The sequence below is a fragment of the Sycon ciliatum genome, chromosome 5 (genome assembly GCF_964019385.1).
Source record: "Sycon ciliatum chromosome 5, ocSycCili1.1, whole genome shotgun sequence".
NCBI lineage: Eukaryota > Metazoa > Porifera > Calcarea > Leucosolenida > Sycettidae > Sycon > Sycon ciliatum.
The window spans coordinates 6932963-6947146 of NC_088647.1; the positions used below are offsets into that span (position 1 = coordinate 6932963).

The 14184-nt window shown below is 47.3% G+C and overlaps 2 protein-coding genes across 2 annotated transcripts in view; one reads left to right on the forward strand and one right to left on the reverse strand.

The window, feature by feature from the left end:
- LOC135817376 (integrin-linked protein kinase-like) overlaps window positions 1-8601 on the forward strand; it is a 10055-nt gene extending 1454 nt beyond the window's left edge. Inside the window, exons 2-13 of the mRNA XM_065330551.1 lie at window positions 13-178; window positions 1034-1129; window positions 1755-1851; window positions 2868-2918; window positions 3212-3250; window positions 4312-4397; window positions 4921-5024; window positions 5549-5670; window positions 6140-6264; window positions 6461-6560; window positions 7145-7275; window positions 7814-8601. Of these exons, the coding sequence (XP_065186623.1) occupies window positions 13-178; window positions 1034-1129; window positions 1755-1851; window positions 2868-2918; window positions 3212-3250; window positions 4312-4397; window positions 4921-5024; window positions 5549-5670; window positions 6140-6264; window positions 6461-6560; window positions 7145-7275; window positions 7814-7957 (1261 nt within the window). The 3' untranslated portion in view covers window positions 7958-8601. The remainder of the gene's footprint in view (window positions 1-12; window positions 179-1033; window positions 1130-1754; window positions 1852-2867; window positions 2919-3211; window positions 3251-4311; window positions 4398-4920; window positions 5025-5548; window positions 5671-6139; window positions 6265-6460; window positions 6561-7144; window positions 7276-7813) is intronic.
- LOC135817377 (DNA-directed RNA polymerases I and III subunit RPAC2-like) lies at window positions 8509-14177 on the reverse strand. The gene is made up of 5 exons (XM_065330552.1): window positions 14033-14177; window positions 11702-11802; window positions 10485-10561; window positions 9829-9908; window positions 8509-9101 (listed from the first exon to the last, which is right to left on the reverse strand). Exons 1-5 carry the CDS (start codon window positions 14069-14071, stop codon window positions 9045-9047), a joined length of 354 nt encoding a protein of 117 aa, XP_065186624.1. The 5' UTR covers window positions 14072-14177; the 3' UTR covers window positions 8509-9044.
- Window positions 14178-14184: the final 7 nt, after the last annotated feature.

Here is a 14184-nt window from a genome sequence, read left to right on the forward strand (position 1 = left end):
CGCGTGCTTTAGTGACGGACATGGCTTCACGCCGCTGCACTGGGCCGTACGGCAGGGTCAGGCCTCGTTTCTGGACCTGTACTTGGCAAGAGGTGCCCGCGTTGACCTGGTGAACATGGGTGGTGATACACCTATGCATTTGGCAGCGGCACACGGCAATCCGGCTATAGTGAAGAAGGTAAGGAGCCCTGGCCTCCGGAATAGGTATGAAAACCGCCAATACTCTACGTCCATGTACTTGTACTTGCACAAACGGACACACTAATGTACCGATATACATCGATACACACACGCACGCGCACACACGCATGCGCACACGCACGCGCACACACACACGCACACACACACACACACACGACTCTTTTTGTACAACAAACCATAACTTTGGTTTGTTTGGTCAATTTTTAATCACAATATTGGGCTTCTTGAGCAAGTAGTTCAGCTCAGACCCAAGTCGATACACGTCATGAGGCGAGTACAACCCACGGACAGTGCTGTAGAGCTGGAATCATGCAGCAGATCGGCGTTCATCAGTAATTTCATTCCCCTTGCCGGTATTGCTCTCAAGATAGTTGTGAAACCTCACACCAGTCCCACCCGGGACTTGAAGCCGTGTTCATATTGGTACAACACATGTAAAAGGGAAAGTCCCAGTCTAGCGTACTTTTAAAAGCGAAAAGCAAGCTGTGACTTGACTACAGAAATCCCAGTGCAGTGTAGCGGCCACAGATGGTTGCTTGGTTTTAAAAATTTAGCCAACAAGCGTACACATTTGCCTAGTTACTTCATGTCGTACATGTCAATCATAACTCTTCATCATTTGCAGCCTCGAAAATCTGTGTGCTTCCTCTTCGATTGTCATAATTGGCCTAAACTGCCCAAGTCGTGGCAGTTTGAAAATCTCCCATGTCTTCGATCGCTGGTGTGTGCACGGGCACGTGTGCATGGGCGTGTGTGTGTGTGTGTGTGTGTGTGCGTGCGTGCATGCGTTTGCGTGTGTGTGCTGTTCTGTACAATGCTATGCAATGCTCAGCTGCTACAGCAGAGAGCAAGCATCAATGCCATCAACGAACATGGAAACACGCCGCTCCACTACGCATGCTTCTGGAACCATGCCTCCATTGCCCAGGTAACTGACTGACCATGTGCCCAGAGCAGCTGTGCAGCTGTGCTTGGATATTTCCTATTTCTTCTGTGCCTGGGTTATGACCAATGCAGGCTCAGCTTCGGCCAGTCCGTTTTGTGACCCATGTTCATTACAACTTAAATCTTGGGTATTTCCCTCAAACCAGGAAACAACTTAAATCGCACAGCCTAATCACAACGATTCTGGATGCCTTTTTATTGAGCTCATGAACATGTTGCCTGTAGCCTTTCGTGTCCGTCTTCCTCCATTGTAGAGCTGTGGAAGAGCAAAATGGCTTTCCGATGGCAGTAACTCACTACTGTACTTATGATTTCCTGTAACGTCCACGGAGGTATCCCGCTGTAGTGGTGGTGTGTGTGTGTGGGGGGGGGGGGGGGGGGTGAACGGCGTTTTGATTGAACTCATGCACAATGTAGTGGTGGTGAAGTTAGTTGGTGAAGTTATTTAAAGCCATTCACGCTGTACAAGTAGGTAGTGTGTGGCTTCACACACATGTACATTGTACTGACTATGTAAAGGTGAGTCAAAGCCACTGCCTGGCAGGCACTAGTGCTGTACTATTCTACTGTAGCTGTGTGCACTGTTTCGCTTTGTGCATTCTACACAGGAGCTGGTGGTGAGAGGAGCACGGGTGATGCAGTGCAACAAGTATGATCAAACAACACTAGAACTGGCCAAGAAGGAGCTGGCCAGCACTCTGGCAGGTGAGGGTTTGCGCTTGTAGTGCTGCCATCCTGGAAACGCCCGTTCCACAGCAGGACACATTTTTTTGTCGTCAGAGCGGGTATGGCTCTATGCTTCGAAGTAGACGATGCTAGCTGCCGTGTGTCTGTCTTGAAAACACGGTTACAGTGCCGCACTTGGATGTTGATACTCATGCCCAGCATATACTCCAGTATGACTGGACTGTCCGAGCAATGACTGTCCACTGTGACGACCGGCTACCAAGACACTTTGTTCTCCTGCAACGTTGTTGTGCAAGACGTACGAACTCCCGTGCTAAGCGACCATGAAACAGCCTAGGAGACCACTTGTCCAGCAAAGACACCGATGACTTCCGGCACCAGGTGTTGACCTACATGACAGTTGAACACCTGGTGCTGAAGGTGACATGTCATGTTATCCTGTGCACATGTAGAGCTAGTTGATCTGTGCGCTCTTCTGGGATTTTAACACTGAGGACAGATCAGCTGCACAACAGAATATGAGAGAGTAGTGCCAGTTCAGGAGGATTTCAGAAATCTGACTACTGTATAGCAGGAAATTTTCGGACGGAAATATTTTCGGACAAAGCCAAATTTCGAACTTTCGTACGGATTTTATTTTCGTACAGTGCTGCATGCTAAATACATGTGTTCGCAAGGAGCATGCATGTATAGTGTACATAATTTCACATGAACAAATTTTAGTACGGAATTAATTTTAGTACAAAAGAGTGTACGAAATCGTACGAAAATAAATTCCGTCCGAAAATGTCCTGCTATACTGTATACAGTATCCTCCAGACTGACCCTGAGTGCCGGGTCACATTTCCGAGGCGGTCTGATGTGTTCCCTGTATGTGTGCATATATATATGTGAGCCTTGTGCGGGATAAAAAAAATGGTTGCATTTCCACGGTGGTTTCTGCTAGTGATGTAGCCGAGACCAAGTTCACACTGTACAGTGTTTTTGTCTGTTGTTTTTTTATGACACGTGTGCTGTCTTCTGGTGATCAACAGACATGGCGCAAAAATCTGGACAAGAGATGAAGAGGATCGAATTCCGGCGAGGTAAATATCCCGTCTGATCTACCGCTACGCACTCATCATACTTGCAACACATGCATCATTCACTAAGCCCAAGAGCTGACTAAAGCTGTGCGGACGGGTCTTGTCATGCTTATGCAGGCACTCTACACGTGTCATGGCCCTGCGGATGAAAGTAGGTGTTTGCTTTTCGCATGGCGCCTGATTTACGAGCATTCTTGTCGAGAGAGGAGTAGTATCAGTCTGGATTCTGGGCAGATACTTGTTGCCATTGTGTCTGTGTGTGTGTGTATCCTGCTTGCTGTGTGCCCTTGCAGACATCAACACCAACACTATGAAGCATCCCAAGATCAGCAGTAAGTGGCCATACTCTTGCCCTCTTGGTGCTCATCCTATTTATATAGAGGAGATTTGACTGTATCTACCGTGTTTTCAGCAATAGGGCTTGAAAGTGATGACGTCAAAAACGGCCAGGGAGTAGTAAGTTGACATCAGATTTCTATTTTGGATCCACTAAGGTGTGACTTTGCTATTGCCTCAGTATGTGGGTGCATAGCAACCCACTCGTGTCGTATGCAGGCGTGACTTTTACTTCGCCACCAGTTGTCACCCCGCCCCCAGTAGCCAAATCAGTCAGTTTCATTGGCTACATCACCTTGCTGTGAGAAAGACCGCTTCAAATGTGCTTGGATCCATATAAAAACTGGATCCAAGTGGATCCAGTTTTTGAATTTTTGAAATTGTTGCTATGCTGTGACGTAGCACTTTCAAGCCCTATAAGCTTACATTGTAGTAGATTGCGAGCCCTAAAATTTCACCCAATTTGCAAAAAAATCCACACAGAAACCCTGAAATGATGTGGCGCTTATTTTCAGACAGGCGGTAATAAAAGACCAGCGCTAGTTTCCAATATTGTATCGTAAATTCCTAAGCTGGTTGTGTTTCTTTTCACACAATTGTATGGCAGATGGTAACGCGGACGTGCGGACTTTCCTCTTTTTTTATACATTCACAGTCGCCGCCAGTGTAAGCGTACATGAATGAATGCACAGCTTACACACAGTTTGGCATGCCAACTGTGCAAACACAGTGCATGCCCTGGTCACGGATGCAGTCGCTCCGAAAGTCACTTACGCTGAATGACGCTAGTGCTGTGAAGTGAAAAAATCCAAGTCGGCCTAAGTAGTAAAACAAAACGGTCAAATGCTCAGACGGTCGGACAGGTTACCCCGAACAAACGAGCATATTACACGACCTTATGGATAGTACTGGGTGACGTTGGAGCGCACATACTAGCGTACTGGCAGCACCATTGCTAGCACCGTGGGAATCTCTGCCTGGCGAACCGTGGCGCAGAGTTCATTTGTGCATGTTTTCCAGAACTCAGCACTGCTTTTTTTCTCTGTGTCTTGTACAGCTGCGGCGCTCCATGAGCGTGGGCCTGAGGTCCCGCTGTCCGACCTGAATCTAATTCAGAAAATGATCTCGTCTCCGTTTGGCGAGGTGAGTGAGAGGTCAAAGGGAGCATGACCCATACATGTACAATGAAACCTGTTTAAGACGACCACTCAAGAGACCTTGAAAACGTGGTCTCTGTTACCCTGTGGTCTCCTTATCCAGGGTCATTTGAGTGGAAATAGCATCCCCTGGTCCTGGTTTCAGTGGTCTTTTAGGACAGGTGGTCGCCTTATCCGAGTGGTGGCCTTGATATAGGTTTTACTGTCAATCGACTGGATTTCCATGTCCGCTACAGTAGTTACTCTGTGAATAACAGATTTTGCCAGCTGAAGATGATTCCTAACACGTTACATCAACATGCCAATGACAGCTTTGCACAACTGTGCATCCCTTGATGGGTGGTATCACTATCAAGACATGGTTTGGTTTGCTGAAAGCTGGTCCGAAGACCCCGGCGTAACCAGTAAGACCTACGTCTTCACCCATGGACTTATACTTGTATACATAGTCAGCCATGTATATTGTGCTGGTTTATATTGTCTGCTTGACATACACTCTGTGTTCGTAGATCTGGCGGGGCATGTGGCAAGGCGTTCCAATCGTTGCGAAGAAGCTGACTGTCAAGAAACTGCAGAATCCGACGGACTTCCTCTCCGAATTTCCACATCTACGGTGAGTGCGAACTGGCGACAAAGCAAATAATTACTTCAGTGTTGGACAATATTCACTGCACGCGCGAGACTCAGCTGCACGGAGTTTTCTGCATCCGCAGGAACGCCACCAACCTCAAGGCTCGAGGTGCAGTGTTGGAAATGTACATTTTATTCCGTGGCGCTGTTTTGAGTTGTTTTGCATGATGGAGTGTCGTAATACGATCACTGGCTTGCCACTACATACTCGTATGGATGTGCGTGACTCGTGATGATGTCGTTTTAGACTTTTAGTACTTCGAAGTAACTACATACTTCATAGCTCTGTGGATATTACTGTGCTGCAAATGAAGCATCGACGGAGAACTACACAGCCAGTGAATCAGAATCTGAAGAAAAGGGGTGTTAGGTGCGGCAGAGCGTCCGTGAGGGAGAGAATGTACTGAGTCACGATTGACCTCCGGTTGGATATTCTCGCCACAGCAAAGAAAAGATTATAAATTTTTGTATTCAGTTTCCTAGCGCTTGATCTTTTCCGACCTGCAGGATATTCTCTCACACGAATGTGATGCCGGTGCTGGGTGCAGTGTGTGATCCGATGAACCTGATAACCGTCACACAATACATGGACTTTGGATCTCTGGATGATGTGCTTCACAACGAGAAAGGTACGCACTCCATGGCGTTTGGCTTTCACTCAACTCTCTTGCCAGTTACACCGGTAGTGAACACTGTTTTTTCCATTCTGTCTGCGAGTGCCCATGGTCTCCAATCTGGTTAGAATTGAGGAGCAAAAGGGTGGTGAGACCTAGTGTACTCGGCCGACCCTCAGGTCTGGGCTTCATAGTGAGCAAGATGTACCAATGTTATTGAAAGAAAGAGAGGAAAGGTGAGAGGGGGAGGACTGTTGTAAACGTTTAGATGCCTGACCAAGACGAGCTGCTGTAAATGTTTAGATGCCTGACCAAGACGAGCTGCTGTAAATGCAATAGTACCTCTGGATTTAGAATCAGGATAAGCACACAAGCTGCATGCATCATGCCACAATTTGTCAGACCTTTGGCGTGTGTGTGCGTGTGCGCGCATAATGCACTCATGTGTGTTTGTGTATGTGTGTGTGCTGGACCGGTTTTGCAGCTGGCGTCAGCATTGACTTTTCTCAGTCGGTGACAATGGCCAAGCACATAGCCCAGGGCATGTCCTTTCTGCACAGCTTGGATTCTCCGATCGCACGGCTGGACCTATGCCCCACGCATGTCATGGTAAGTGAACCGTAAGATGAAGTAGTGTCCGTTCACACGCTTCTGATGTGCCGGGCAGTGGAGTCGTGTTCCGATATCGTTTTTAACTAGTGGTAGCAAAGATCACCAAAGCTAACAACCGTTATGCTGATAAACAAAACAAAACGAAAAACACTGTCCCTGTTTTCATTCTACTGTATCTGTCATGGCTTCGCAGGTGGATACCGATCTGATTGCGCGTATCAACCTCGGCTGTGTCCGCTTCTCCTTCCAAGACAACACGAAAGTGTACCGGCCGCAGTACAAATCACCTGAAGGTAAATAGCATGCTAGTAGGAGTGTCCTTACAAGATAGATCTTGACTTCTTGCAACAGTGCTCCCAATGAACTTGATCCGAGCGTACACTCACTTGACACCAGCAATGGAAGAAGACTGCCTTTTGACAAAAGACATTCACTTGGCACCAGCAATGGCAGAAGACTGCCTTTTGACAAAAGAGCTATAACGCGGCCGTATCCATTCTCCTTTTTCCCCTCCGTAACGCCGCTAGGCGCTGCGTCTGCCACCCTGGTATCACAGGCATGGTGGTGACCTGGCAGAAGCAAAACTTCATAAGCTGGTCGTGTTTCTCAACCCAATCGTATAGCCGGTGACAAGGCGGACGTGCAAACTTTACTTTATAAAATTAATGCCAAAGTCGCTAGCACTAATTCAAGCTGCTTTGTCAAGATGTGCATGGATATTGATTGCACTGACAGGATCTTTCTCGTTTTCTCTGATATGCAATTGTCTGTTTCCCACTTGAGCCTTTGTTCGCTGAATGGATGTGTGATGAATGGATGTATGAAAACATTGACATGCGCTCCATGCACCCCTGGCCTCCTTGTTTCCATTTTCCAGCACTGCAGCATCGGCCAGACGAGATAAACTTCCGTGCAGCCGACATGTGGAGCTTTGCAATAGTCTTCTGCGAGATGGTGTCCAGAAAGAAGCCTTTTGCTGGACTTACACCGCTGGAGGTTGGAATGAAGGTGAGGCAGACAGACAGACATACATGCATACGTACACAAATGGGGAATGGGGGGGGGGGGGGGGGGGGGAGAATGCTATTGGGAGGGGGCATCGGTGGGTACATGCGTGCGAATTGACGTCTTGAGAGATACCCTGTTCGATAAGTCAGATTCCGAGGAAGGTTTGGTACGAGAAACTGTTTACATCGTCGCCCGGTGAACTGTTTTCAGCAATCCGTCCTAGATCCTAATTTCAGCCAAGAGATCAACTGTGCTCTGGAAGTGATCTAGAATTTGGAAAACACCAATCAAAATGGACTGGTGTGTTGTAGCTGATCTGATAGGCCCCTTGGCAGTACTTGTCTGGGCACTGCACATAACTACAAATTGCCCCCAACTCAGAACAATCATTATCTCCGGTGCCATTTTCATTGAGAAGGGGGCTGGAAAGGTGACCAGTAGACGGGAGTGCCCGCTTCTGGGGAATCTGGATCAGGGGAGTTTTACTGTGCCAAGACCGAATGCTCTCTGTACATATCTGTTCTGTTGTCTTTGTTAGGTCGCTTTGGAGAACAAAAGGCCCGACATACCGGACACAGTGCCTTCGACTGTCTCGCGCTTCATCAACATCCTCTGGAATCGAGAGCCGTCCAAGCGACCTAGCTTTGATAAGATCGTTCCCATCATTGACAAGATGCACTAAACAGACTATACCACTGCGCTACTACTAACTACACAGGACTGGACGATCCTATTCCCGGGGACTACACAACAGGTTCCAGGATTCACTCACAGTTACGTTGATGTTCCTTGCACTCTGATGTCATGTCTGGAAGAAATGTACAGAGTTGCTACTCAAAGTATGTCAGTGTGCCATACCTTTTAGAGAGGTGATTTGGTGTGCCTGCACTGCCGCGTCGCATTCAGATCTAGATGCTCGCCGTGTTGTACATACTAGGGCACTGCCGTCTGTGTGTGTGTGTGTGTGTGTGTGTGTGTGTGTGTGTGTGTGTGTGTGTGTGTGTGTGTGTGTGTGTGTGTGTGTGTGTGTGTGTGTGTGTGTGTGTGTGTGTGAGTGTGTGTCGGTATGTCTGTGCTAGTACTTGTACATGCGCCCACTCATATGCTTGATAGCCATGCATGGCTTCTTAGTGACTTTCGGACGTCAACTGGAGACGCACGCAGGCAGGCAGCACGAGCACATAGTATTTTCCCGATTTCTGTTGTAACAGCTATTACCATTCTCCATTATACTTTAGTAGACACATGACGGTTGTAAACTTGTAGCCCAGTTCTTTTCCAAGTAATGTAACGTCATCAAAATGAAATAATACTTTTAAAACAGTACTAGATGATTTCGGACAGGTGAAATGCTACATGATTGGACTACTAGAAAGTAGTATAATAGTTAACTGGGTCATGGCAACAGCTGGCTACACATTGGTGAACCAAACTCCCATTAAAAAAAAGCCAAAAGGGAATCAATCTCTGGAAGCACAGCTGCCAAGAGACCAGAATTCACGCTGTGCATTGTCAAGGTGGCAATGGCAAGAGACCATACCATAGAAGCAGCACTGAAGTAGAGTTCTCCTGTTGAATCCTCACCGGCACACTCTTGCTCTCCGACTCGGCACTGGTGTAAGAAGAGGTAGTGTGGTGACAAGATGGGGGATTGACCACTGGTGACACAACATTCTACTTCAATAAGCTGGTTCGGCCTGTGCTGAGCCTCACACGTGAATGCTAACCGGTACTTGTACATACTATATGTATGCCATCCTGGTGCATCATCAACTCGTGTCCATGCCGGCATCAGCCTGTTGGTCTTTGAAGTAGGTGACGCTAACCTGCAACGATCAGAAAAAAGCAAAAAGCAAAACAAGATGGGTCAAACGCATGCTTGTAAATCTGCTACGAGCTACGCTCTTTACGATTACACAATGAAACATCAAGCACGGAGCAGCACTACTTACTACACATCCCCAGTATTGCATCATCTCACTAGAACACGTGGCTCCCTCACACGCATATAGGACACACAGCAGCAAGTTAGCAAGGACATGCCCTAATCAGTCAATTCACAGTGGTACAGGGGCGGCACACACGGTACGACCATGGTCGTACCACTTTTCGTCCAGGATGGTCCACCCAATTCGGCCAAAAAAGCGATAAAAGAGCGCTAAACATGCCCTGTTGGCCTAAAAAAATCCAGATTAGTTCCCACTGGAGACACCCCGGACCCCATCGTACCACTCCCCACTGCCCTGTGACACCCCTGGTAGTAGCCGTGGCTTTGTGCCTAGCAGTAGCTGAAGTGCGTAATCCAAGCTGGGGCACTATTCGAGATAGGGCACTATTCAAGAGAGGGCTCTAATCGCGCGAGTACGGCAACCAATATACGTGTAATTATTTTACATGGCCTAATCGTAGAATAGTCGCCAATGAGCGCTGTGTACCCGTACCCTAACCACTATAATATGTACAGTGTGTGGTCCTTCAAGAAAGGAGCAGACACCGGCAGTGGTAATGGAAAGCCACCAGGCAGTATTACCAGCACCAGCGGCAATGACGTACATCAAACTTGTCCATGACGTGTTGGCAAGTGGACTGGAGCCGTGTCAGTCCACGCTTGAGAACGTCCGACGCGCTCTCCCCTGCAGGCAATAGAACAAGCAACGCCAATGCTCAGTCACCAGTACATTTGATTACAGTAAAACCTGTTATGGCGACCACTCGGATAAGGCCTGTGCCTGTCCTTGAAGACCACTGCAATCAGAACCAAGGGATGCTATTTCCAGTCGAATGACCCTGGATAAGGAGGCTGCCTGGTAACAGAGACCACGCTATGAAGGTCCCTTGAGCGGTCGTTTTAGACAAGTTTCACCGTATTTAATACGAACACGGTGGCATAACATTCACCATCACAAACACCATTTGAAGCCTGGTTTAGCTCCCACTGCCACGGAGGCATGCAACATAAAGGCCACCTCAAGAAAGATGCTAAACAAAACATAAATGCTTCGACAAAGAAAGCCAGATAGCAGTGTAACAGAAGTGCAAACACACTCGTCACTACTGTAGTGGGTCATCAGAAGTCCTTGGAGCAGCAAAGAAATGAATCATAGATGCAATAATGACACTTTCAACGTCATTGCTTGTACCCTAATATTGCGTAAGAAAGCACCTTGAGGAAGTCCACCAGGCAGCCCTTAGACTTAGTGGCATCTTACCATGTGTTTGTATTCTAAGGTAGATGCGATGCTCTGCCGGGTGAGGCACGGTGTAGCCACAGAATGATGTCGATGGGCTGTGAACGTGCAATGTGGACACAAGAAAAACAACATGAACACACACACATACATACCAGTACATTATTTACTGGAACTATGCGTACAAACTACACACACACACACACCACACACACATGCACACACACACGCACACACACGTGCGCACACACACACATGCACACACATGCGCACACACACACACACACACACACACATGCACACACACACACACACACACACACACACACATACATGCACACACACACACACGCACACGCCAGGGCACATGTATTCACACGCAATACTGTATTTCCCCCATATGTACTGTAAGTCACCCTTTCACACTAAGGCTATGATCGTTTGGTCGGATCCGGATCCAAATCCCAGATCCGTCGGATCCTTCAGAATCAACCAAACACTTTTTTGCGGATCTTGGCTGTTGCCATGTTGACGAAGTAAAAAATGGCGCTGACAGGTCACCCAAAAAAGGCACACGTCGTACTGATCGCCCGCGTCGTACGAAAAGTCAACAAAAGTCCACTAGACGTACGACAATGAGTATAAAAATGATTTTTACCCACCATATACGCACAAAGGTCACATTTGGATCCGATGGATCCAGTCAACCCTGCTCCCGGGGCAGGGTTGCTCGGATCCAAATCCGAAGGATCTGGATCCGGATTCGACCAATCGATCATTGCAGATCCAGTGGATCCGATGGATCTGGATCTGGATCCGACCAAACGATCACGGCCTAAATTTCAAGGCAAAAGAAGGGTTGAGTCTTGCAATCTACTGTAGCATGACTTTACCAGCTACACGTACTACAGTGGAACTCACTTAGTACGAACTCTGATCAGACATACTCTTGCTGAGTATGGACATTGTTTGGAGTATTGGTGTAGTGATCCATACTGAAGTAGAGTGTATGTTGGAATAAGAAGTATCACAGGTACTAAGAAAGAACACTTTCCAGACAATGGCTTTATCCGAGGGTGCAAATGGCCATGGAGGGAAGCCGGGAGCGATACTCCGCTGGCACCACATCACCACTGTACCATAGCTACACACTCGCATGGAGTAGGGGAGTGTTTCGCAGAAGAGAGCCCGTAATGTCACATGCATTATCACACGGGCCACTGGGTGCTGTCACTTACTCTTTCATGATGATATGACGCAAGGCGTTTCCCAGCGTATGGTCTTCTCCGTTCAAGATGAACGTACTGCATGTCTCGTCCTCCACACCTTCAAGGGGAAGCTGTGAGGCACGGTCAGCAAAAACATCACCCAGAACAAGACGATTCGCCCACAACACAAAATGCATCACTCATCTACGAACAGTCCATGTAGCTTAGGCATGAGATCTGCTTACTGTAAAGTGACAAAATTTCGCGGCGTGCAAATTTAGCGTTTTCGTAAATCGGGCTGGTTCATGATGAGAAACGTTTGCGATTCTATCTCTTCAGTCGGATCTTGTACTGTCTACAATCAATGCATGGAGAGGTTTGCGGTGATTTATATTCGCTAATGTGTGATGGTCGCGAAAATAGTGAAATTTAACCTCTAGCGAAAGTTTGTCACTTAAAGGGGAAGTATACCCTAAAATCAAATTTTCACCAGTTGTAGTCTTCGGGGTGCTGAGTCGAATGGTCTTGGTCCGAGGAAGCTGAGACGCTCCCTTCCTACTTGAATCCCAATCGAACTCGCGCACTTCCACCGAAACTGGGTGACTGCGCCCTACTAGATGGGGATTTGTATGCAAAATGTCACTAAAAGCGCCATTTCGTTCTTATAAAAGCACGGATGACCGCGATTGGCCCATATGTTGTAGTCTTTTGGACGCTGAGTCGACTGGTTTTGGTTCGAAAAGGCTGCGATGCAGCGTTCCTCCTTTATTCCCAATCGAACATGGTTGAACAAGCGGTCACGTGCTCCTGCGTACACCAGTCAGCTGGTCACCGTGCCTGCAGGGTACAACTTACTAGCCTGTTTGACCTTTTTTGGGTGCAGTCCTGTCACTCGAGTTGAACTCGAGTTGAACCTTGGTGTGAAAGTTCTCGCCTGCTGGCGCGGTGACCAGGTGATTTGGGCACCCAGGAGCACGTGACCGCTTGTTCAACCATGTTCGATTGGGAATAAAGGAGGAACGCTGCATCGCAGCCTTTTCGGACCAAAACCAGTCGACTCAGCGTCCAAAAGACTACAACATATGGGCCAATCGCGGTCATCCGTGCTTTTATAAGAACGAAATGGCGCTTTTAGTGACATTTTGCATACAAATCCCCATCTAGTAGGGCGCAGTCACCCAGTTTCGGTGGAAGTGCGCGAGTTCGATTGGGATTCAAGTAGGAAGGGAGCGTCGCAGCTTTCTCGGACCAAGACCATTCGACTCAGCACCCAGAAGACTACAACTGGTGAAAATTTGATTTTAGGGTATACTTCCCCTTTAACAGTAATTAAGTAAGCAATGAGGGGTGCTTGGGACTACACAATCAGCCCAAAGTTCCCCAAATCCATGGCAACTCAATTTAAAAAAGTCGTGGCTGTATCTGATAAAATCTAACTATATGACCTAATTCCTCTACTATACATACTTCTTAAAACGTTGAGACACACTCGGCCAGCACGGTTTAGAGATATGCTGCCCCCATTACTGGCATTAGTGCATAATACATGTCTGGCCGGCCAACTGCGCAAGCGCGACTAATGCCAGGGTGCAAATTTCCTTCAGCTTTACCAGAGAAAATATGGGATACAGTTGCACTCTACCTTTACAAGCTATTTTCAAGATTCTCACTCCTAGCCCATAAGCAGTATCACTATTTATTATACAATAATAAATGTAGATCTGACATAAACATTCTTTAGGCTGTCATCACACCATGGTACAAAGCGCTGCGTCTACGTCCACGTTAGGAGTTTTTGGTCGGTTGTCATGATGATCCGTATACGGGGTGAAAACGGGAGCAGAGGAAACGGGAGACGTAGACGTGGTATGGAGAGGGGGGGTATACGACTTTTTGTATGAACGTGCGTATCTCCCCCAGCCTTTTTCCGAGCGACCCTGTATTTCGATGTACGCGGGTTCAAATTTCTCCAAAAACCTGGCTGCGTGTACGCGTCAAGAACTGTGCTTGTCTGATGACACGACCATCCGTTTTGGTTTTTTCACCATAGACGTAGACGTAAACGGGAGTCGGAGAACGTGGTGTGATGACGGCCTTAGCTGAGGGAATTGAAAAGGGAAGATCATAAACATGTTCATTTATTGCATGAAACTTGACACAGCTTCGCCGTCCAACATTCAAAAGGCCGACAATTCAGATCACCCGGTGTACAGTGCACTCAAGCCACAAATTTCAAGCACAGTTCACTGCATGTAACTGAAGTTACTAGATGCGTCTATCAGTTAGCCTTTCGTCCACTGTACGCAATTTCGCAACTCTAGAGCACATTTCAAAATCAGAATTTTGACAAGACTTACTTACCATCTCTAGCTTCGGGACTTTCTGTTCCTCGTCTGCCATTTTACTACTATTCGCAGGATGAGACACAAACTAATACTTGAAGGACTATTAGTATTACTAGACCTTTTTTCTCATCCAACAACATTTCATTCATGCAAAATCATTGAATAATA

Coding starts and splice junctions, on each gene's coding strand:
- LOC135817377 (XM_065330552.1), bottom strand. CDS start 14,071: ATGGCAGACGAGGAACAGAAAGTCCCGAAGCTAGAGATG. Junction 11,803..14,032: donor AAGTCCCGAAGCTAGAGATG/GTAAGTAAGTCT, acceptor CGTGCCTCACAG/CTTCCCCTTGAAGGTGTGGA. Junction 10,562..11,701: donor CGTCATATCATCATGAAAGA/GTAAGTGACAGC, acceptor GCACGTTCACAG/CCCATCGACATCATTCTGTG.